The 24,086-nt window shown below is 38.4% G+C and overlaps 1 protein-coding gene across 1 annotated transcript in view; it reads left to right on the plus strand.

Annotated features, from left to right (window-relative positions):
- The first annotated feature begins 6,853 nt into the window (after positions 1-6,853).
- The window catches only part of SPTLC1 (serine palmitoyltransferase long chain base subunit 1), a 33,576-nt gene continuing 16,343 nt past the window's right edge, over positions 6,854-24,086 (plus strand). The window contains exons 1-4 of the mRNA XM_017528210.2: positions 6,854-7,110; positions 13,363-13,492; positions 17,532-17,621; positions 22,129-22,236. Of these exons, the coding sequence (XP_017383699.2) occupies positions 7,016-7,110; positions 13,363-13,492; positions 17,532-17,621; positions 22,129-22,236 (423 nt within the window). The 5' untranslated portion in view covers positions 6,854-7,015. The remainder of the gene's footprint in view (positions 7,111-13,362; positions 13,493-17,531; positions 17,622-22,128; positions 22,237-24,086) is intronic.

The following is a 24,086-nucleotide window of genomic DNA, read 5'->3' on the forward strand; positions in this document are numbered from 1 at the left end:
CCCCAAACAACTGCTTTCAATAGTTAAGATTCTATTTTAGGCCCAGCACAGTGGCTCACTCCTACAATCCCAGCACTTTGGGAGGCTGAGGTGGGCAGATCACCTGAGGTCAGGAGTTGAAAAATAGCCTGACCAACATGGTGAAACCCCGTCTCTACCAAAAATACAAAAATTAGCCAGGCATGATGGCACATGCCTGAAATCTCAGCTACTTGGGAGGCTAAGGCAGGAGAATGGCTTGAACTCTGAAGGCGGAGGTTGTAGTGAGCCAAGATTGCGCCACTGCACTCCAGCCTGGGCGGCAGAGTGAGACACCATCTCAAAAAAAAAAAAAAAAAAAAAATCAATTAATTAATTAATTTAAAATTGTTCAAAGGAATTTATTGCTGAAAATAACACTTTGGCTTACAACATGTCAAAATGTTAGAAAGGTAAAACAAGGGAAATGTCTTCCGACTTCCATCCTCGTTTCCGTTTCTGGATCATTTTGCATTTTTTGCTTTAACAGTTAAGTTTTTTACTTTTGTGTTTTTTTAATGTAAGGGAGCACCTTACTTTATTCCTTAGCGGTTTGGTGGTTACATTAGTTGTCTTGGAAACAGTCATGAGAATTAGTGTCCAAGAATCCTACAGCTGGAAGAGATCTTTAAAATCTTTAGTTCTATCCCTAAAATTAGAAACTGGCCTGGGTTAGTGGCTCACGCCTATAGTCCTAGCATTTTGGGAGGCCAAGAAGGGAGGATTGCTTGAGCCTAGGCGTTTGAGACTAGCCTGGGCAACACAGTGAGACCCCGTGTTTACAAAAAGATTAAAAAATTAGCTGGACATTAGCATGCACCTATAATCCCAGCTACAAAGGAAACTGAGGCAAGAGGATCACTTGATCCCAGGAGGCTGAGGCTGCAGTAAGCCATGTTCACACCACTGCAATTCAGCCTGGATGACAGATTGAGACCATCTGAAAGAAAAGAAGAATAGAAACCAAGTATCCTGATTCCCATTCTTGATGGCTAGTTCAAAGAAATGAGCTCTTATCAGATCCTCTCATTTTCCTCTAGTCTAATGCAAACAGGGGTTGTTTGCTTGGTTTTTAATTGGTAGGGAATTATTTTCTTGTCAGGTAAACTAATGTTTTATGGAGTTGTTGACTGTAATCTGATGAAGGCTTTCTTTCTGTGACTGTTTGCTGAGGTAAAGGAATTGTTTTCTTAAAAGCCTCTCCTTCTAATGGGCTTTATTGACATGTGTGACTTGGCCCCTGCTTGAGTCTTGATCTGGAAAGACAGATGAGAGACTTACTGCCAAGTCCAATATGATAGTTTCAAATCTTCAAGACAAGTTTTCTCAAAGCTGTAAAATATATTGTTAAAATAGCCCAGTCACCTTTCCATTTGGATCACCTGCGTAATAGCATGCTAGATGCTTCCAAACATGAGGTCTTTAGATTAATGGGTTTTAAATTAATTTTCTTGATTGGGTAATTCAATACATGATAGAAACTTCAAAAAGTATACAGAGATAGACATGGGAAATCTCCTAACCTCAGTTTCTGTTTTCCCCACTGCCATCCTACCCCCTTAAAAAGACAAGCTACTATCAATAGTTTCTTGTTAATTCTTCCAGAGACCTTTTTCCAGCATATGCGAACCACTTCCACACATGTATTTTTCCCCCATTCTTAGAAAAATGCTAGCGTACCACACACGTTCTGTACTTTGCTGTTGACGTGAGTGTTTTAAATTTAAACTGGATTTGATCTTTCTGGTGTTTAAATGGGCTGCCAGAGGCAGTATGAAGAACGCAGTTGTGGGTTGGATCCTCTGAAAGCCACGTTATTTGTCACTGAGTCATCTTTATTCTAAAGCTATAGGTGAAGGTGAAGGTTCAGACAGACTGTGGCTTCTGGACAAAGGTTGCAAGATAATTTGCAGTGGGATTGTTTTTCAAACAAGACACCAAATCTACAACTTAAAAGTAATGTGTGGTGTTTTCTGAGTGCGTTGTCCTTCAGATAACCAGGGTTTTATTCATTTTTAACAGTTGCCCGTCTTTACTTGTCATCTTTTTTCCTTTCTTTAAATATATATATTGTCCATATCTGTACTTTTTTGATTTCTGACAGGATTTTTTTTCTATGTCCTTTTTCATTCTGGAAGCAATAACTTGAATTATTATAGTTTTATTAAAATATCTTGAAATTTTAGCGTTAGTTACAATCAGAGCCACTTGAAGTCATCTAAGGCTAAATTTTTTATCTAAAATACCCTATATAATTAAATTATTCTAAATGTGAAGGGGATGTTTGCCTTTTGCACCAAGCAATAATGCAGACATGAAGCCCTGTTTCTCTTGTTTACAGTTGCTTATGTGTTATTGAAGAGTTTAATTTGAGGTGTAGAATCACCTTCCCTGGACTCCCACATGATTGCTTTTAATATTGTCTTCCCCGACCCCCAAAGTATCACATTCAGGCATCTAGTTTCAAAGCATACCCCTTGTAGCTTTCTTCTCAACTCTTGAAGTAGTCAATGTGAATCACTTGTAAGAGTAAATTTCTTTATTAAACATTTTCTCTTGTTTATGATTTCATGGTAACATTTATGTTAAATGATTAATTCAGAAAAAGTAAATGGATCAGTGGTTAAGATTCATCTAGTTTTTTAAGGCTAAACAGTCCCCTACCTCCTAGAGGCCTGACAGGTAGAAAACTAAACAAGTTATTAGAACAGTTTCCTTAGGACTGTGAACTAGATTCTTCCCACCCACTGATGCATATTTTAGAACTGGGCGATTGGTTTTATTGAGTTGTGGAACCTTTGTTTCTTCTAAGGCCAGTGGGACCCCGGGGTACTGAGGATATTGTCTGTTGGTGAATTTTTGTTTGTTTCTTTCTTTGTTTTGTTTTTAGTACATTTAGGTCTTAATCACCTGTGATTTATCTTTGGTCTGTTTTGCATAGGTAGTGACTCATTGTCTTAAACTAGGTCAGAAACAATTGGGTGGCAAGGTTTCATTATGAGAGATAATAGCATTTAATTGTGTTCCAGAGCCAGTCTAAACAGTTGTTCATTTCAGTAGTTTATAAAAATATTTGGTTTCTTTGTTTTGGAACAGTCAACTGATCCATGACTACCTGTTACAGTAAGAACATTTGGTCATAAAATTCCTAGATCTGCCACTTCTTACCAGTCATGGGATCATGGTTTTCTCAGGTGTAGGTAGGAGCAGTCATTGCTTGCACGGCTTTAGAACAATTTGGTAAGGATCGCATAAAATACTGCATGTGAAAACATGAAAAACATTTGGCCCCATATGTTCTAGTGAGTACCTAAGGGCTATCATTTAAATTCTTAAGAAGAAAACTTGTCCATGTCTAGGGATTTTTTTTTTTTTAAGGACAGTATGTATGCAAAAATATGAGGCCTTAAGAGAAAACATAGTTTGTTTCTAAACTGTCCTGAACTCAGGTATTTTGTGGTGTTTTCTCTGGAACATAACCAGGAAGGCCATAATCTCTCCTCCTTGTGAGAAGCTGAACAAGTGGCTCTTATTGGAAGATAGTCTTAACTATTCAGAATTCAGAGAGCTTAATTAGAAGACTGCCTAAAGTGTGACCAGGCCTTTGCTTTTAAAATAAAACCTTTTATTCTGCAAATGTTGATGTAAATTTGACAAACTCTTAAATAGCATCTTGCTTGTTCCAGGCAGTGTTCCAAGTGTCTTATCAGCATTTAACTCATGCGGTCCTCCTACTAACCCTTGAGGAAGGTAGGACTGTTACCCCTGTTTGACAGAGGAAGGCACCAAGGCTGAACCCCCAGGCCTACCTACAGTCTGAGCTCTGTGATGTCCGAGGTAGTGAGGCCTCCTGTCCCTGAGGCTCTGGTAAGGGAGCCAGACAGGCAGATAAACAAGTGCAAGAAAGTGTTAAGGGCTGTGAGGTGTGCGGAGGCATTCTAGGATGCCTCCCTCCATGGCCACTTCTTTACCATGTTTATTGCTGACAGTGAATTGGAGAATATAGTGCTTTAGTTTTATTCCATGCAAGTCTACATTTCCAATTAGTGAAATGGATCATACACACAGTGGATTTGGACATCAAAAAAGTCGAAGAAAAGTGAGTGCCCTTGTAGTATTCCTGCTTGCTGCTGCCTGCTCCCTTGTACTGAGAGTTTCTTCATCGCACAAAGGTTCATCAAGAGAAACAAGTTCTGCAGTTATCCATATTTACCTATCACAAAACCTGCTTTGCAAGGCTGACATCAGCTAAAACCCAGCGTCTCTTGATAGAAGGAAAAGACTTGTCTTTTTGAGCTTTCAAGACTACGCTAGAACCAATAAGTCATTGATTTATTATTGAGAGATTCTTCTTCGCACTTTATGGCAACTGTATATAAACAGTTATGAGTATACCTAATGATGGGAAAGATTTGTAACATGCTAATTTTCATCAAATAGGTAACACATTCTAAAGTCCTGAAACAGGGTCACACTCAGTTTTGCAGTCTCATTATCATCAATCAAAAGGGTCATTTAGAGCCGAGAAGTCTACAGAATGACTTAAAATTCCTTTTGTGTTTAGCAAAAATAGTTTGTATACATAGCATGTTTTCTTTTTGAAATGGAGATACCAAATGAAAGCAAACCACTGTGGCCTGGGTTATCCTTCTGGCTGAATTGTGAAGGTTTGTGGCAGATACTTTCAATTAGAAGCACCATTGTAATTTGAAGGAGACCTCCTACCCGGGAATGTGAGAAGTGGCAAAGTGATGGCGCTCAGAGAACAGTAATGAGGATGAGAAGGAAGACATACCCAAGAGTAACCCATGCTCGGCTGCTCGGCTGCTTTCCCCTTTCCTGCTAGATTTCGCCTGAAACCTGTTCTGATAGCATCTCTCCTAGAGGGTGGCTGTCATACAAGGGATCACAGCCTTGGATTTCGTGTGATTGTAATGTCAGAGATCTGAGACTTGAAGATCAACTGGGACATGTTCTTCTAAACTCTGTGTGTTGTTGTAAAGTCCCACATTTAATGTTGGTATTGTGAAAAGTGTCCATTTTGTAAAATAACTATAACTAGTTGGTTAATGGAAATCAAATGATATTGACTGTGTTTATATATATTTTAATGTGCAAATAAGAAGCATGCCTCATATTTTATCACTATTTGATAGGAATGGAATTAATGTTTTAACAGTTCTGTAATGTTCTTTAGGAAGTCTGTAAATACACTGCCTCCTGCCAGGCCATCAGCCCTCTATACTGCCCCTAGCTCAGGAATGCCCAGACCGCCTGCCATTGCCCATGCTTGGGTTCTCATCAGTAGATACACCACGGCTCCCTCATCCTGGGTCTCAAACTCCAACTCTGTAGCCTCTGATTTCCCTCCTTTCTCACGTAGCTCTCTAAAGCTGGAGGGCCTGGCTGCTTCTAGCTCTCCCCACACAGGGCCTGTTGTGAAACTCTGTTTTCTAGTCCTCCAGGCTTGGGTCCTGCCATAGTTAAAAGAACTAAAGGAATTTTTAAAAATTCCTTTCCCTGCTTGATAATGTCTCATTTTAAGATCACTTAAGTTTTAAGATGCTAAGCTAGCCAGTGGCCTCTTTATTTTAAGCATCACTGGTCCTCCATCCCAGGGCATGAAGCCTCTGGGTTCAGTCTGAGAGGTGAAAGGCTGTAACAAGGAACCATGATTTAAGAGGAAAATAAAACAGGTCCATCTAATAATTATAATGTATCCTCATTATTATGTCAACATTCTCCTTATGGTGCTTCTCTAAAAGGACTACATTTCCTTTTGTACTATAAGTTTGAATTCTTTATTTTTTTTATTTTTTACTTTTTTTTTTTAATTGCATTTTAGGTTTTGGGGTACATGTGAAGAACATGCAAGATTGTTGCATAGGTACACACATGGCAATGTGATTTGCTGCCTTCCTCCCCTTCACCTATATCTGGCATTTCTCCCCATGCTCTCTCTCCCCACCCCTTCGCCCCTCCCCCATTTTGCCCCAACAGACCCCAGTGTGTAGTGCTCCCCTCCCTGTGTCTGTGTGTTCTCATTGTTCAACACCCACCTATGAGTGAGAACATGCAGTGTTTAATTTACTGCTCTTCTGTCAGTTTGCTGAGAAAGATGGTTTCCAGGTTCATCCATGTCCCTACAGAGGACACGAACTCATCATTTTTGATGGCTGCATAATATTCCATGGTGTATATGTACCACATTTTCCCTGTCCAGTCTCTCATCGATGGGCATTTGGGTTGGTTCCAGGTCTTTGCTATTGTAAACAGTGCTGCAATGAACATTCGTGTGCACGTGTCCTTGTAGTAGAACGATTTATAATCCTTTGGATATATACCCAGTAATGGGATTGCTGGGTCAAATGGAATTTCTATTTCTAGGTCCTTAAGGAATCGCCACATTGTGTAAGTTTGAATTCTTCATTGCACTTATAAGAAATTCAGACAGAAACCCAGCCCCAGAAAGTGATGGGAGGTGCCACTGCTAAGTGCTGCCACAGATTGTTAGAGGAGTGGTCGCTGGAGTTCTAATAAGTGTCACTGTCTTGACGCAAAGTATACAGGGTTCTTTTTGCTGAAATGCAAACAGACATTAATAAGTTAACATCAGACATTGGTGAGGCCTCAGTGGTTTTGTCTGAGGGCAGTTAAAGCAGGGAAACTTGGTAGGCCTTGAAGTCTTACAGTAGAGTGATATCAAAGCATAACTCAAAGTTGGAGCTGCCCCAGTAGCACATTTTACAGATAGATGAGTAGCTGATTTAGTTCATGTATTTTAGAAGCAATGTGGGTCTAGAATAATTTTTATAGATCTTATATATCATTTAAAAATAATTCCATTTTGGCCATCAGGTGAAAGTATTGATAATTATACTGCTTGTGTTCTTTTATTCTTTAGTAGCGAGAAAGAATTATAAGACAATTTAACCGTTTCACTTTTTTAACTGAAATAGATGTTCATTTGGATTTGGAAGACCGCCTGGCAAAATTTATGAAGACAGAAGAAGCCATTATATACTCGTATGGATTTGCCACCATAGCCAGTGCTATTCCTGCTTACTCTAAGAGAGGGGACATTGTATTTGTGTAAGTAACCTTTACCTAGTTTTCTAATAGCAGTTTCTTTGAAATAATACTGATCATCTTAGAGAAATACTTCATTAGAAGTTATTTGCATAAAATAATACTGCTTTTTGTTGTTTTTCAAGAAGTAGTCACCTCACCAAAAGTTTCAAAATTTGTGAAACCTTCGCTTAAAAGATGCATAAAGGTGTCTATAGTCATTTATCTGCCGTGATAATTATTTATCGATGTCCAGATGAGGACAGCTGTCTGCCTTTGTGTAGCTCTGGGGCTGTGTGGTATCCTAGTCCGTGATCACTTAGACTGCCTGGCAAAGTCTCTCCATGTCTCATCACCCACTCACCCCGTCTCCTGTTCTCAGCTGGTCTTGCTTCCTGGCTTATTAAGATAGAGGACTCATGGCTTAGACACTTCCTTGTCTACCTACAAGTGGGTCTTCACGCACACATGTGTGTTGTGAATGCCTACTACTGTGGTTTACTGTGAAGGGCAAGGGCAGAGGGCAGCCAAGCAAGGGCTGGCAGGGCTCAGGCTGCTGATTAAACAGACAGAAGCTTCTGCTGCACCAAGCCAAGCCCCTGTTGTCCTTGGGGTGGGCTAAAATTTGGATCTCAAATTTACTTTTATTTCCCTTTTTCCAACACCATATCCAGAGTAATCTTTTAAAAATGTAAATCCTATTGTGTCACACTTCATGTAATACAATATGGAGCTTCTGTTGTTCCTAAAATGAAGGCACAAGTCCTTTGTATGATCTTGTGAGCTCTGCACCACTTTTTCAGGCCCATTTTGTACCATTTTCCCCTAGGTGTTTAAGCTGTAGCCCTGCCAGTCTTGTACGCTAGTGTCCTCTCACCTCGAGGCCCTTGCAAATGCTCATAACTGACTAGACACTGTTCCTCCCCTCCTCTCCTCTTTAATTCCTTCTCATCCTACACATAGGTCACCTCTGCAGGGAAGGCTTCCCATACCTCTCAGCAGGTCAAGACCCCTGCTGCATGTGGACAAAATCTTACAGCCAGAGAGAATTTATTATCCTTGTTTATCCTATTATCTCACAGTAGCACCAAACTGCCTGTCAGGGTCATCCTGCTTCTCAAGCCTCCCTCCCTCGCACAGACACACACACACTCACACACTCTGCCCTACTCACTTGCTTCGTACTTACTGTACTTTTGTAGAACTTGTAACAGTTTATAATTTTATATCTGTGTAGTTATTTGCTTCTGTTTCTTGCTGGGAGCCCATTACTTAGAATGGCATATATCATTTAGTAATGGTCAATAAACACTAGTTCAGTAAATGAATGAAAGGAAGCCGGAGCTCACAGTAGGGGTCCAGTTGCCTGTATGGCAGAGCCTGGCCTCCCTCGAACCCTGCACTGGCCTCTTACTTACCGCTCACTGTTGGAACTCTTGCTTGTGCAGCAGCAGAACTTTCTATCACACTTACTGCAGAACTGACTCTACCTGGGGCTTCTGGGGGTACAAGTGACCCATTCCTCACCATAGCCCTGCACAGTCTAGGAGTACTACAGTGAATATCCTGGGTCTAAGTAGTATACTAATATGACCATAAAAATGAACATTTTAATTAATTTCTGGCACATAGTTTAAAAAATAATCTGAAAGACTCATCACAAACTGGAGTGCCATTGACTTAAAGTGTTTCTAGGTTTTTAGTAAAAGCAGTTAGAGACCGCTGCAGTGTCATTCAGTGTCACTTTAAGCACAAGCACCCCACTATAAATTCTTTTTGAGTTTACGTCCAGAAAAAGTATATGGTTACTGGTGAACTCATACGCTTCATTTCATAAATACTACATTGTCTTTTTGATTTTAACTGCTAGGAAATACAGGCTAAATTCATTTCCACGTATTATGCCCAGTGTCTTAACACTTCAGTTGCCAGTAAGTTGCTGACCTGTTTAGTGTGCTGCATAATTTTAAATATTACATTCCACCTGAAATGTGTCTGAGTGTAGGAGTACTAGAGGTAAACATGGGGTTTGGTAAATTGGTTTTGATAAATTTGTCAGGCATAGACACTGTCTACTGCTTCATTTCCTTCCTTTGAGTAAACAGTGTTAATCCTTTGTGCTTTGCTAATAGTGGGTCTCAGTACAGTGGTCATTCATGGACTTAAGTCTGTGCTATTACTCCGCTAAGTCTGTGTTCATGTTACTTGACAGATCTTTTTAAAATTAAACTTTTTACATTCAGATAATTGTAGATTCAAAAGCACTTGTAAGAAATAATACAGAAATCCTGTGTACTTCTTCCTAAGTCTCTTTCAGTGGGGACCTCTTGCAAGACAAAGAGTTTAAAGGCCAGGATATTGACTTTGTAATTGTCAGGGTACAGAACATTTCTGTCACCACAAGGATCCTTCATGTTGCTGCATCCACATTCCTCCCACCTGCCCACTCCTTAATTCCTGGCAACCACTAATCTGTTCTCTATTTCTATAATTTTGTCATTCTAGGAATGTTACATAGGTGGAAGCATCCAGTAGGCAACGCTTTGAGGGGTTGGCTTTTTTCATTCAACGTAATTCTCTGATGATTTATCCAAGTTGTTGCTTGTATCCAGGGTTGGTTCCTTTTGATTCTTAACTATTACTCCATGGCATGAAGGTAGCACCGTTTATTGAACCAGTTACCTATTAAAGACATCTGGGTTGTTTCCAGCTTTGTGCTATTTAAAAANAAAAAAAAAAAAAAAAAAAAAAAAGCTGCTCTAAACATTCATGTACATTCATGCTATGTGAACATAAGTTTTTATTTCTATGGTATACTTGCCAAGGAATGCAGTTGCTAGGTTTATAGTATTGCATTTTTAGATTTTTCAGACACTGCCAAACTATTTTCCATAGTGTCTATATCATTTTACATTCCCATCGGCAGTGTATGAGTGATCAAGTTTCTCCACGTCCTCAGAAGCATTTGGTGTTGTCACTGCTTTTTCAACCAGTCTGATAAGTGGGTAGAGAAATTTATATTTTTCTGATGGCTAATGATGTTGAACAACCATTTTTGTTCATATTTGCCATCTCTTCAGTGAAATGTCTTTTCATGCCTTTTGTTCATTTTCTAGTTGTATGATTTGTTTTTATACTAATGAGTTTCGAGAGTTCTTTATACATTCTAGATCATAGTTCTTTACCAGATATGTGGTTTGCAAATACAAATTTTGATATCCACATATTCATTGCTAATATATAGAAATGAAATGGATTTTTGTGTGTGCTGAGCTTGTATCCTGCAACCTTGCCAAAATCACTTAATTAGCTGTAGGAACTGTTTTTCTAGATTGCTTAGGATTTTCCATGCAGACAGTTGCCATGTCTCTGTAAATAGTTTTATTTTCTGATCCATATACTTTTTATTTCCTTTATTGCTTTATTGCACTGGCAAGAACATCCAGGACTGTGTTAAGAGTAAGTAGTAAGAGAAGGCTTTCTTGCCCTGTTCCTGATCTTAGAAATCTAAGCATTTAATCTTTCACCAGTAAGTGTAACGTTAGGTGCAGATTTCTTACAGATGCTCTTTATTACATCCACTTTCCTGCACCCCATCCTTTTTTTCTGAGCATTTTCATTGTAAATCAATGTTGAATTTGGTTGACTACTTTTTCTGTATTGTTGATACAATCGTGATTTTTCTTTTATAGTCTGTTAATGTGTAAAATTTTCTTCTTTAGTCTGTTAATAACACCTGGAATAAACACCACTTGGTTATGGTGGGGGGTGTGTGTGTGTGTGTGTGTGTGTGTGTGTGTGTACATATATAGCTAAATTCTATTTGCCAATCTTTTGTTAAGGATTTTGAATCTGTGTTCATGAGGGAGACTGTCCTATAGTATACTTTTCTTGATACTTTGGTTTTGGTAGCAGAGTAACACTTCATTGAATCAGTTGGGAAGTGTTCTATCTTCTGTTTTGTGGAGCTATTTCTATAGAATTATTTTTAATTATTTAATTGTTTGGTAGAATTCTTCCATTAAACCATCTGGGCCTGGAGATTTCTTTCTTGCAAGTATGTTAATTCCAAATTCAGTTTCCTTAGTATTTATCAGGCTATTCAAATTATGTTGTATTGAATGAATTGAAGTAGTTAGTGTTTTTCAAGGAATTGGTCCATTTCATAAGTTGTCAGATATATATGTGTGGTCCCATTCATGGTATTTCCTTATTATTCTGATGTCTATAGAGTTTACAGTGATATGCTCTGTTTCACTCTTGGTGTTGATAATTTGTGCCTTTTCTCCTTTTTTCTTTGTTAGTCTTGTTAGAGGTTTGTCAGTTTTATTGATCTTTTTAAAGAATCAGCTCTTTGTTTCATTGGTTTTTCTCTATTGTATTTCTATTGTCAGTTCTGTTATTTATTATTTCCTGCCTTTTCCTGCCTTCTGCTTACTTGTGGTTTTGTTCTTTTTCTTGATTTTGAGGTACGAGCTTAAATGATTAATTTGAAACTTTTTCTCTTTTCTTGTATGTTCGTTTAGTGCTATGAATTGCCCTTTTCAACACTAATTGTGTCTCACAGATTTTGATGTGTTGTGTTTTCATTTGTATTTAATTCATTTTTGTTTTGTTTTAAAAGGTAGGGTCTCACTATTTTGCCTTAGTTGGCCGTGAACTTCTGGGCTCAATGGATTCTTTTGCTTCAGCCTCCTGGGCAGTTGGGACTACAGCCACACACCGCTGTGTCCAGCTTAGCCTTTCCCTTTGACCTATGGATTATTTAGAAGAGTGTTGTTTACTTTTCAGGTGTTTGGGTACTTTACATTTGTTGTAGTTTGGTTTATGGCTAATACTGTAGTCTATTTTAGAATACGTTACATGGGCACTTAAAAAATGTGTATTCTGCCTCTGTTCAGTGGAGTGTTCTATAAATGTCAATTAAATTTTTTTGGTTAATGGTGTTTTGGAGTTCTTCTATCTTTCTGATTTTCTGTCTAGTTCCTCTATCAGTTGTTGAGAGGGATAATGAAGTTTCCACCTATAATTGTGGGTTTGTCTGTTTCTTTTTTCAGTTTTATCAGCTGTTGCATCTCAAATTGTTTAGCTTTTTAATTTAGTGCATATCTAGGTATCTTTGTATCTTCCATTTCATCACTGAGGCGTTTTATTTCATTGGCTTCAGGTGTCTTCATGATAGCTCATTAAAATATTTTTATCGTGGCTGCTCTAAAATTATTATAAAATAATCTTGATATCTCTGTCATCTCACTATTGGCATTTGTTGTTTCATTCTACTTGATATCTTCTGGTTCTTGATATAAAGGATATTTGATGGAAACCTAGATACTTTCATATTATGCCGTTGTAGTCCATGTCTAGTTTAAGCCATTTCTTTTATTTGGATTTCTCTGACATGGTTCCAACATAGGGTTGGGAGACTGCTGCCTCATTACTCTTCCAGGAGGAGGGACAATCCAGGGGCCCTACTCAGCCTCCATTGACACTATTGGGGGTTTCTTTGTTGCTGCTGGGTGTTGGTGATAGTTCTGACTCCCCACTTGCCCTCCTCTGACACTGCCCAGGAGGAGATGGGGAGGGTACCCACTACTGCCAGGCACAGGTGGAAGTTAGGGCTCTCTGTGTGTTCTTTGCTGACACCACAATGGGGGTGGAGGGGGTCCACTTGTTACCAACTGATAGGAATAACAGGCTCAGCTTCCTCCTTGGCTTTCCCTGACTAGGAGGTGCATCGCCTTGTTACATCCTGTTGAGGATCAAAGTCTAGGTTCCCTGCTCAGCCTTTGCTGACATGGATGGGCTTGGATACTGCCCATTTTTTCCTGTGGTGTTTAGCTACAATAGAATAGTTAGTATCTAAAAGTTTTCTGTCTAGCTGAGCTGCCAGCATTACTTTTCAGGGTAAAATAATGCAGAGTAATGTGTCAGTCAAATCAGATGCCACCAATGGTGAGGCACACCAGTATTTTATGTTTCTTAGAAAAGTATGTGAATAAACTGATAAGACATCCATAGTAAGATGCATGCTGATTTTGGAGATGTTAATATATAGCGAGAGTGTGCTTCTTGGAGTAGATTAAATATGGTAGTTATGTGAAAAGGACTTGTGGAATGAAGAGCAAACAGTGACATGTAAATATTCAAGCATGTTTTATTTATTTGCTATGCTCATGTTAACAATCAGTGATTGCTCAGCTTAAAAAAAAAGCATTTCTTTTGAGAATGTTGACAAGACCCTTTAAACCCAATTTGGTGGGTCTCTCTTCCTTGCAGAGACAGAGCTGCCTGCTTTGCTATTCAGAAAGGATTACAGGCATCACGTAGTGATATTAAGCTATTTAAGCATAATGATATGGCTGACCTCGAGCGACTACTAAAAGAACAAGAGATCGAAGATCAAAAGGTATGATTCTTTTGAAGAAAATTATATAGTTCTTTTGTACTTTCTAACCAGCTAAATTATATATGAAATGGTAATTTGTCATGAAAACTTGCCTGCAGATCACATATGGATATTAAGAAGGGTGTTCCTGCTTATTAGGTGTACTTCTTGTTGGAGAGCCAAGTCTGATTGTAATTGCCTTGTCATTGCCTTAATTATATATAGCAAATTGAGGGGAGGTAATTCAAGCAGCTTTCTAAGAGATGAGAAGAGGGTGAAAAACAGCACACGCTTGGTGAGGCGGGGAGATGTCCACTCTCAGCCACGCATAATGACACCAAAACTTACTAGGGCTTTAATTACATGTACTTAGTGATTTCAGAATAGGCTTATTCATACCAGAATAAATCATGTATCAATTACACAAGGAAAGAATGGCAGCAAGCTTATTATATTAATATATGAACAAAGTGAAGCCCTTTCTCCCCACACCACCTGTATCCTGCTCCGAGCAGCTGCTGCCTGAGGGAGCTGACTGCCCCTAGCATGGTCTCCTTCCAGCCTGCAGCCCTGTTTTCAGTTCTTTCCTCCCAAGAACCTACATAACCTCAGGTGATGGTGGTTTGGAAGTAGGTTCTTGGTGTTCTAATTAGAGAGTGGAACAGAGGAAGTGTGTTCAAAGCATCACTGTTAAAATTATAATTTATTTTCCCCTGACAACACAAGTAAGTAAAGTAGTTCAGATCTGTGGTTCTGAGCAGGGCACCGTGAGGTGTGTCTTCATTTCAGACACACTTCGAAGTGAACTTTGCCAGTGCAACTCATTCATAACTAGAATAAATGATAAAAATGCTCATCACATTTCTTAATTTTGTGTTTTCAGTTTTCCAGATATTTACATTGTTCATTTAGGATTCCGTCATCTTTGTTTAGGTGTCAGCCTAAGTGCAGCACTTCATGAATATACACATTGTCTTGATGAATATGCATGATCTTGCCATTTTATGCTAAATCTGCTATAGGCTAATGTTTCACATTTACACAATTTAGAAAAATCTGTAGGGAAAATCTTAAAACTGAGCCCATTCCACTGATTAATTTTTTCTATAAATTATAAAAAGATGTTACTTATGATGATTCAGTAATAGAGTGCTAGTCTGCATTCAGTAATAGAACTGCAGTCTGCTGCCGTTTGTTTTGCCAAGTTAGTATTGTATAAATTTGAAAAATGTCAGGTTCGAGATTTGTGTGTGCTTATTTTTCTGCAAGACCTGTAAGCTGGCCAGGCACAGTGGCTCACACCTGTAATCCCAGTACTTTGGGAGGCTGAGGCAAGTGAATCAGGAGGTCAGGAGTTTGAGACTAGCCTGGTCAACATGGTGAAACCCTGTCTCTACTAAAAATGCAAAAAAATTAGCTGGACATGGTGGCGGGTGCCTGTAATCTCAGCTACTAGGGAGGCTGAGACAGGAGAATCGCTTGAACCCAGGAGGCGGAGGTTGCAGTGAGCTGAGATCATGCCACTGCACTTCAGCTCAGGCAGCAGTGCGAGACCCCATCTTAAAAGTAAAAATTTAAAAAAATCTGTAAACCATGGAATTTTTTTTTTAATGAGCAACAATAAGAAATTAAGTATCTTGAAATTTATTTCTACTTTATAATTTTTACTTTTTTACTAATTAATTTATATTTTCCTTGCCAAACGCATGCTTTCTAAGTAACTTTACATTTTGGTTTTCAGAAATACTCATTTTCAATTTTATTTTCACATAAATAATCTGTTAACACTTTGAATGTTTTCTTTGTCCATTTCCCAAGTGCTGTGGTTCATATATTGTTTCTTATCCCTTTTCCTACAGGGTACTCTTGTGTCATATTAATTATTCTTAAAGAATGGTCAGTGTATATGAACAGTACTTCATAAAAGGAATATACATAACTATGAACAAGTGAAAAATAGCCTGGCCTCACTAAGAATTAAGGAAATTAGGCAAGGAGTTTTGCCTGGCACATTTTTAATAGTAATAGTCAATGCCAACACAGGTGTGGTAAGACAAAGAGTGTTCCTGTGACACTGGAAAGAGTTTAAATTGGCACTGCCTTTCTAGAAGGTAGATGGGCAGATACATTCCAGGATCCTAGTCTTTCCATGCCCTTTGACCCACTCCTGTGATGGTGTTTGAAAAAAGTTATCAGAAATGATGTCACATGCTGAAGGATATTCATATTGTGATATGAAAAAGCAAATGAGGGGAACAACTAAATCCAACATGAGGGAAATAGTTAAGTAGTTTATGGTATACCCACAGATAGAACATCCCCGTTAAAATCATGTAATCCTAAATAACTTAGAAATGCTCACAGCAAATGGTTTTTTAAAATCAAGTCCTAAAACTACAGTAAAATTCTGATTTTGAACAAAGTAATTTATATGCTTATACAAGAAAGATAAAAATTACCACCATGTAGTATGACTAGCTAATTTTTAAAATTCTTTTTATACTTTTTCATTTCCCAAGAATCCTACATTGAATATTTTTAAATCTAAGACAAGTATTTTTCCTTAAAAAAGACAGGCAGAGGTATAGCATGCCCTGTGTAGAAATTAGGGTGGCACCTCTTCATCAATCACTCCTAACATATTGCTAGCTCCCCAGCTTCAGTTGTGAGTTGACAGAGTGAAGATGGTTGAGCAAAATCAGTCATATATACTTTTATATTCCTCTACAAACTTTTTTTTTTTTTAGTGCTACTGCTGTGGGTTGTAAAATACCCCTTAAAGCATTACTATGATACTTTCCAGTTCTAATCATTTCTAATTGTCCATTGGAGCAGAATCTTAGAGGCGAGAAACCTCTGAGTAAGAAGGTAATGGCAAACTCTGTCTGTGGATCTGTGTTTTTGCAGTCCTGCACACCTGAAGAATGTACAGTTTCATACATGTAGAGAGATTTATTAATGACTTGCTGTAAGTGGAGTGTGTGGAGGTGTCTATTGTTTGAAAAGGAGACCTCATCTAGGCGCGGTGGCTCACGCCTTTAATCCCAGCACTTTGGGAGGTCGAGGTAGGTGGATCACATCAGGAGTTCAAGACCAGCCTGGGCAAGATGGTGAAACCCCATCTCTACTGAAAATACAAAAATTAGCCAGGCATGGTGGTGGGCTCCTGTAATCCCAGCTACTCTGGAGACTGAGGCAGAGAATTGCTTGAACCCAGGAGGCAGAGGTTGCAGTGAACCGAGATCATGCCACTGCACTCCAGCCTGGGCGACAGAGCCAGACTTCTTCTCAAAAAAAAAAAAGGAGACCTTTTCACTCCACCACCTGGGAACATCATTGGACAAGGTCATAGTCAGATTTTACTTGACCCGATAATAGATCAGTGGGGAGAGAGGAAGGAACAGGGTTACCCCCTGTTTTTGGGAGGTGAAAGGAAAATAGGATTTGAGTTTTTTGACTTTTTGTTACGGAAAAATTCTATCATATAAGAAGGAAACACAGTGGTATAGTGAAGCCCCCTCTCTACCCTTCTGCCAACCTTGTTATCAGTATTACATCATTCTTGTACCATCTGCTCCTCACCCCATCTTCGTGATGATGATCTTCATCATAGTAGTTTTGGGTAAATTTACAGCCATTGAATTATATGAATACAGCCATACAATTTTGAACAGTGGTTATACTGATGTAACCCAGTAATCTCGGGGATGTAAAACATTCCCATTTCTTTAGAAAGTTCCCTTAGGCCTCTTCCCAGTCGTGCTAGGGTTGGAGGGTTTTGTTTGTGTTTTAATATTCTCAGAGTGCCTAATTAGTTTGTGTGTGTGTGTGTGTGTGTGTGTGTGGCCACCTGGCTAATGCTGTGAACTGAAAAACATGTCTTAAGAGAAGATAGCACTTGTTCATCTCACAATAACCAATCGCAAACATTGAGCTTTAAATTCATTCCGAATATTTTTTTAGGAATACACCTTGGAAGGTGAAAGTGCTAGGGAATATGTAACAGATCTTGTCTTTAGAGTTACTGACATTTAAGATGTCTGCTTTTTCTCTTTTAAAGAATCCTCGCAAGGCTCGTGTGACTCGGCGTTTCATTGTAGTAGAAGGATTGTATATGAATACTGGAACCATTTGTCCTCTTCCAGAATTGGTAAGCAACCATGTTTAGTCGTAATTTTAATATTTGGACTGTTCGACAGATGTATGCTTTGTTTATGACCACTTTTAGTACATAGTGTCTGCGTTGCTTTGCACAGTAGGCATCATAAGCATTATTTTGCTCAGATCAGGGAAAAAGAACAACACTGAATGCCAGTGCTGGCCTTCAGAGTGTAATCAAGACTGCTCTGTTGCCCAGGCTGGAGTGCAGTGATGTGAACACAGCTCACTTGCAGCCTTGCCTTCTTGGACGCAAGTGTTCCTTCCACCTCAGCCTTCTGAGTTAGCTGGCACTACAGGCACATGCCACCACACTCAGCTAATTTTTTCCTTTTTTGTCAAGTCAGGGTAAAAAAAAAAAAGCAAAAAGAAAAAATGTTTATCCAGAAAGTTCCCTCATGTCTCTTTATAGTTAGTACCCGTTGGCCCCAGATAGCCTTTAATCTACTTTCTATTCTTCTAGATTAGTTTTACCTTTTGTAAATTGCATATGAATGAAAGCATATGACATATATCTTGTAACACTTAGTTTTTTTTTTTTTTTTTTTTGAGATAAGAGTTTTGCTCTTGTTGCCCAGGCTGGAGTGCAGTGGCACAATCTCAGCTCGCTGCAACCACCACCTCCCAGGTTCAAGCAATTCTCCTGCCTCAGCCCCCTGAGTAGCTGGGATTACAGGCATGCACCACCACACCCAGCTGATTTTGTGTTTTTAGTAGAGACAGGGTTTCTCCTTGTTGGTCAGGCTGGTCTTGAACTCCTGACCTTAGGTGATCCTCCCACCTCAGCCTCCCAAAGTGCTGGGATTACAGGTGTGAACCCCCACACCCAGCCAAAACTTAGCTTTTTAGTAGTGAAAGCAACATACTGTTTTTATAAACCATGACCATTGAGATTTTCTTTATTGAGGTGAAATTCACATAACACAAAATTAACCAATTTAAACTGTACAGAACAGTGACATTTATTACATTTACCATGTGTGCAACCATCAGCCCTAGGTCCAAAACCTTTTCATCGCCCCCAAAGAAGACCTCCAACCCATTAAATAGTCACTCCCTATTTCCCCCTCCCTCTAGCTCCCAGCAGCCACCAATCTGCTTTCTGTTTCTATGGATTTACCTTTTCTGGATATTTCCTGTAAATGGTGGCATCATATAATATGTGACCTTTTCTTTCTGGCTTCATTAACTTAATGTAATGTTTTTAAAGTTTATTAACATTCTATAAATGTGTCAGTATTTCCTACCTTTTTAATGCTAAGTAATAGTCCATTGTATGGATAGTACCTGATTTTGTTTTATATGTTCATCCACAGATGGATATTTGGGATCTTTCTACCTTGTTGCTGTTGCGAATAGTGCTATTGTGAACATTTGTGTACAAGTATTTGTTTGAATTCCTGTTTTCAGTTCTTTTATGTATATGTCTAACAGTGTAATTGCTGGATTATATGGTAATTCTATGTTTAACTTAATGAGAAACTGACATACTGTTTTTCACAGCAATTGCACCATTTTACATTCCCATCAGCTATGTACCAGGGTTACAGTTTCTCTATGTTTTTGCCAGCACTTGTTATTTTCTGGGTTTTTTTGTTGGTTTGTTTTAGCCACTCTAGTGAGCATGAGGTAGTCTCACTGTGGTTTTGATTTGTGTTTCCCAAAGAACTAATGATGTTGAGCCTCTTTGTGTGTGTGTGTGTGTGTGTGTGTGTGTGTGTGTGTGTGTTTGTGTGTGTGTGTGTGTATGTGTTTTGTTTTTTAGTTTTTTGGCCATTCGTATATCTTTGGAGAAATATCTATTCAGGTGCTTTGCCCATTTTTTTAATTGGGTTGTCTTTTTGTTTTAAAAGAATTCTTTATATGTTCTGGATACTTAGATTTTTATCAGACAGATGATTTGCAAATATTTTCTCCCATTTTGTGGGGTTTGTTTCATCTATTTGATAGTGTTCTTTGACACACAATTTTTTTTATTTTGTTGATATCTATCTGTTTTGTTGCTTGTGCTTTCATGTTTTATTTTAGAAATTTTGGTTTAATCCAAAATTATCAAGATTTACTGCAGTATTACCCCCTAAGTGTTTATAGTTTTCAATCTTACATTTAGGTCTGTAGTTCATTTGAGTTAATTTTTGCCTATGCTATGGTGAAGAGGTCCAATTGCATTCTTTTGCAAGTGGTTATCCAGTTTTGCCTGCGTCATTTGTTGAAAAGACTTTTGTTCCACATTGATTGGTTGTGGCACCCTTGTTGAAATTAATTGACCATAGATATAGGGGTTTATTTCTAGACTCCTGTTTCATTCTTCTATATGTCTGTCCTTATGCCAGTACCACACTGTGTTAATTATTGTAGCTTTGTAGTAAGTTTTGAAATCAGGGCATGTGAGTTCAACTTCGTTCTTTTTCATAATTGTTTTAGCTAGTTGGGGTGTCTTGAAATTCCATTTGAATTTTAGGATTAGCTTTTTCATTGCCGTAAGAAGTATTATTGGGATTCTGATGGAAATTGCATTGAATAATTCACTTTGGGAATTACTGCCATCTTAATGATATTAAGTCTTCCAGTCCATGAACTTGGGACGTTTCCATTTATTTAGATACTTTCTTCAGGAGTGTTTTGCGGTTTTCAGTATACATATCCTGCACCTCTTTGGTTAAATTTATTGCTAAGTATTTTGTTTTTTTTATTCTATTATAAATGAAATTGTTTCCTTAATTTCCTTTTTGGATTGTTTACTGCTAGTTTATAGAAATAACAGATTTTTGTGTGTTGCTTTTGCATGATGTAACTTATGCTGAATTTATTACCTCAAATAGTACTTTTGTGAATCTTATTCTATATGTAAGATTATGTCATCTGTGAATAGAGACGGTTTTACTTGTTTCTTTTCAATTTGGATGCCTTTTATCTTTCTCGCCTGATTGTTCTGGCTAGGACCTCTGCTACAGTGTTAACTAGAGGTGGCGAAAGTGAGCCATGTCTTGTTCCTGATCTTATAAGGAAAGCTTTCAGGCTTCTACCATTGAGTATGATGTTAGCTGTGAGGTTTTTATAACAACCCTTTATCAGGTTGAGGAAGTTCCTTCCTATTTCTAATTTGTTGAGTGTTTTGAGAGGTTGTTGGATTTTGTCACGTTTTTTTCCTCCATCTATAGGGATGATTGTGTGGGGGTTTTCCCCCTGCATTCTACCAATGTGTATGTAATACGTATTTGATCTTTCCATGTTGAATCACCCTTGCCTTCAGCCATTGAGATTTTAATCTAGCCATCTGTTAGTTGAATAAGGACTCAAAATAAGGGTTTCATATGTTATTTTAAATTTTTTTCATTATTTCTGTAGAAATCTAAATATATTTTAAGTATAATAAAAAAGATGCATTTGTTTTCTTCCTTCTGTTTTTGTAAGAGTGCCAACAGCTGATAGAATGATGTGAGGCAGGTAATGAACCAGAAGATACTAGAACTGTATATTATAGGGCTACAGTAATGAAGCAGTACTGCTGGGCAAATACACACCCAGAACAGTGAAATGAAAACTGAAATGTAGGAACAGCCCAAGTGTAGATAAGCATTGATGCTGGGCATGGTGGCTCACACCTGTAATCTTAACACTTTGTGGGGCTGAGGTGGGAGAATCACTTGAGCCCAGGAGGTCAAGGCTGCAGTGAGCCATGATCCTGCCACTGCACTTCAGCCTGGGTGGCAGAGCAAGACTCTGTCTCAAAAAAAAAAAAAAAAAAAAAAAAAAAATCAGTATTGTGCTGTCTCTGTTAAGTTGAATCATTTTAGACCATTTAAGGCACAATTGATTCTCATCATTCACCCAACTTAAATTCTATGAAGTTGCCATGAACACTGGAATAGGAAATACTAAACTATTGCCTCAGGGCAGATAATAAGGCTAGGTTTCTCTGAGCCTCTGGTTACAACATTTTCATCAACCAGTTGACAAAAAACTTGCTTTTTGTGTGCTTTTATTTAAAGGTGTCTGCTGATTCATTGCACTGTAACTCATGCCTAAACAAAGCTTCTGTAACACACATTTTCTCCATGAAGGACATTACAGTCTTCTTGGACGTAGGGATAATAGACAGCACTTTAGCATGACACTTGGGGGCCACTGTAAATAGCAAAATCACCAACAAAAAGCACAAAAGTACAAAAAAAAATGGCAATAAATTGGCCATGAAAAGGGTACTTGTTCATGGTATCAGAGCTGAAACAGTTGCCTTTTTGCCCTCCCCTGGGAAAACACATGTCAGTGAATTCAAATTCATCACTTCTCTGCACATGCACATGCCTGTGATGACAGGAAAAAAAAGTATTGATTTGGAGGTTGCACATAAATTTTAATAAGTAGATGAATTTGCACATATAGAATTCACAGGTATTTAGGGTCAACTATACACACTTTTAACCTTAATTTTTTCCTTTGCAATGTGTTCTTTATGATGCTGATCATTAGTATTTTAACCTTTATATGACATTTAGGTTAAGTTAAAATACAAATACAAAGCAAGAATCTTCCTGGAGGAAAGCCTTTCATTTGGAGTCCTAGGAGAGCATGGCCGAGGAGTCACCGAACACTATGGAATCAATGTAAGTTCCCCTTTTTAGGAACATTTTCCCTTTTATAGGAAACATGTAAATCCATTCTGCTAGGCATGCATTTTTATAGGCATAAGACAGTGTTCTTCATCAGTTTGAAGGGTCACGAAACTTTGGTGTCTGTCACCTCACTGAGCCCAGGATGAGTCTAGTCAGCCAGACCAGGGGAACCCATCTTCCTTCTGAACTTACAAACTCAGAGTGGATAGTCATGGTTTGTGCTGTGTTTGCATAGTTGCATTTGAACTGGCTTTTAGTGTCTCTTCTCTAGAAATGGTTAAATTTTGCCTTCCAATTATTTCTTAAAATCATTAAGAATTTCCTGAGTAGTCTTTTCAAAAGTATTCATGATGGCAGAGAAAAGATATTGTTTCTAACATTTAAAAATCTGTATTCTATATAATGAGTTTATGGGAGATAGATATACGTGGTGGTTGGGGCTGGGCATGTGTGTGTGTGTCAGAAACACCACTGGCATGCATTCAGCAAAACCTCTTAAAGTCCCAAACAGTCAGAGTGAGGTGTCATGCTTCCTTTTCTGAGGGAAACTGACCCAGACTGCCCATAGTGCCTAGTGGGTTTTGCTCCTGGAGCCTTAGGGCAGAGGAAGTCAGCCAGTCTTAAACAACTGTCTTACCAACCACCATGGGAAGAGTTACAGGAAGCTTTTTCTCCAAAACATGTGCATAAGAGTTGTGCAACCTATGTTATAGAGCTGAACTATAAAATGTAAAATTGCCTTAGATTATCTACATCCCACTACCATATAGTCCCGGAGAAAAATGTAGAGCAGAGTAAGTATCCTGTGAGGTTAGATGGAAGCACCTCCTCTAAGGCAGACTGACATTCAGCAGTTAACGTGCACCAGGGAGGTAAATGGAATAAATGGAAAGATAACTGGAATTGTAATTCAAGCAAATTTAGCAGCACACTACAGCCTTTTTTAAGGCATGAAAATTTTTATGAAGTAAAAGACTTGAACATCACTGTTGTAGTTTTCTGAATGCTTCCAGCAGTTGTCACTGAGGAAATATGAGTGCCTGGGAATAGAGAGCAGAATGTATGGGCTTTATTTGGATCCTGATTCAAACAAATGCTGTTAAAAAAAAATTGGTGAGACAATCAGAGATATTTGAACACTGAATATATGAATATATTTAACATCAAATTTACATTTGACATTTAAAAATTGTTAACGTCTTAAGTGTGATACTAGTTTTGTGATTATGTTTTTGAAAGTGTTTTTATCTTTTAGAAATACACGGTGAAATGTTCACAGATGAAACCCCATGAAGTCTGGGATTCACTACAAAGAAATGATGAGAGTGATAGGGGATGTAGATGAAGCAAGGTTGTCCTTGAGTTGATAATGATTGAATCTGGGTGATGGAGATTCTTTGTTCTGTTCTATTTTGTTCAGGCTTGAAATTTTTCATAATGAAAGGTTTAAAAATGTTTTAAAAAAGAGCAGGAGTGCAGAGTTTCTCTGTTGGATCTATGAAACACTTAGGAAAACACTAGGTGTGTTCTGACAGCGCATTAACATGGCCATCAGTAAGTTCTGATTGAATGCCTACTATGTGCCCAGAATGGAACTTGGTGCTGAGGGTTGGAGATGAGAACACAAAGGAGTTCTGAGCAGTCAGAAGGATGTAGGACTCAAAGCCCGTTAGGTCATGAGAGCACATTAGGTTCTTCTGCTGTCCAGTTGGTCAAAGATTCCATTGCCATGACATTTGGATACACTGATTTATGAAATGCCAAAAGGCAAATTGAATACAAATAAAGTACTCAAGGCTGGGCGAGGTGGCCCACTCCTGTAATCTCAGCACTTTGGGAGA

This window comes from Cebus imitator, unplaced genomic scaffold, assembly GCF_001604975.1.
Source record: "Cebus imitator isolate Cc_AM_T3 unplaced genomic scaffold, Cebus_imitator-1.0 Scaffold53, whole genome shotgun sequence".
Lineage (NCBI taxonomy): Eukaryota > Metazoa > Chordata > Mammalia > Primates > Cebidae > Cebus > Cebus imitator.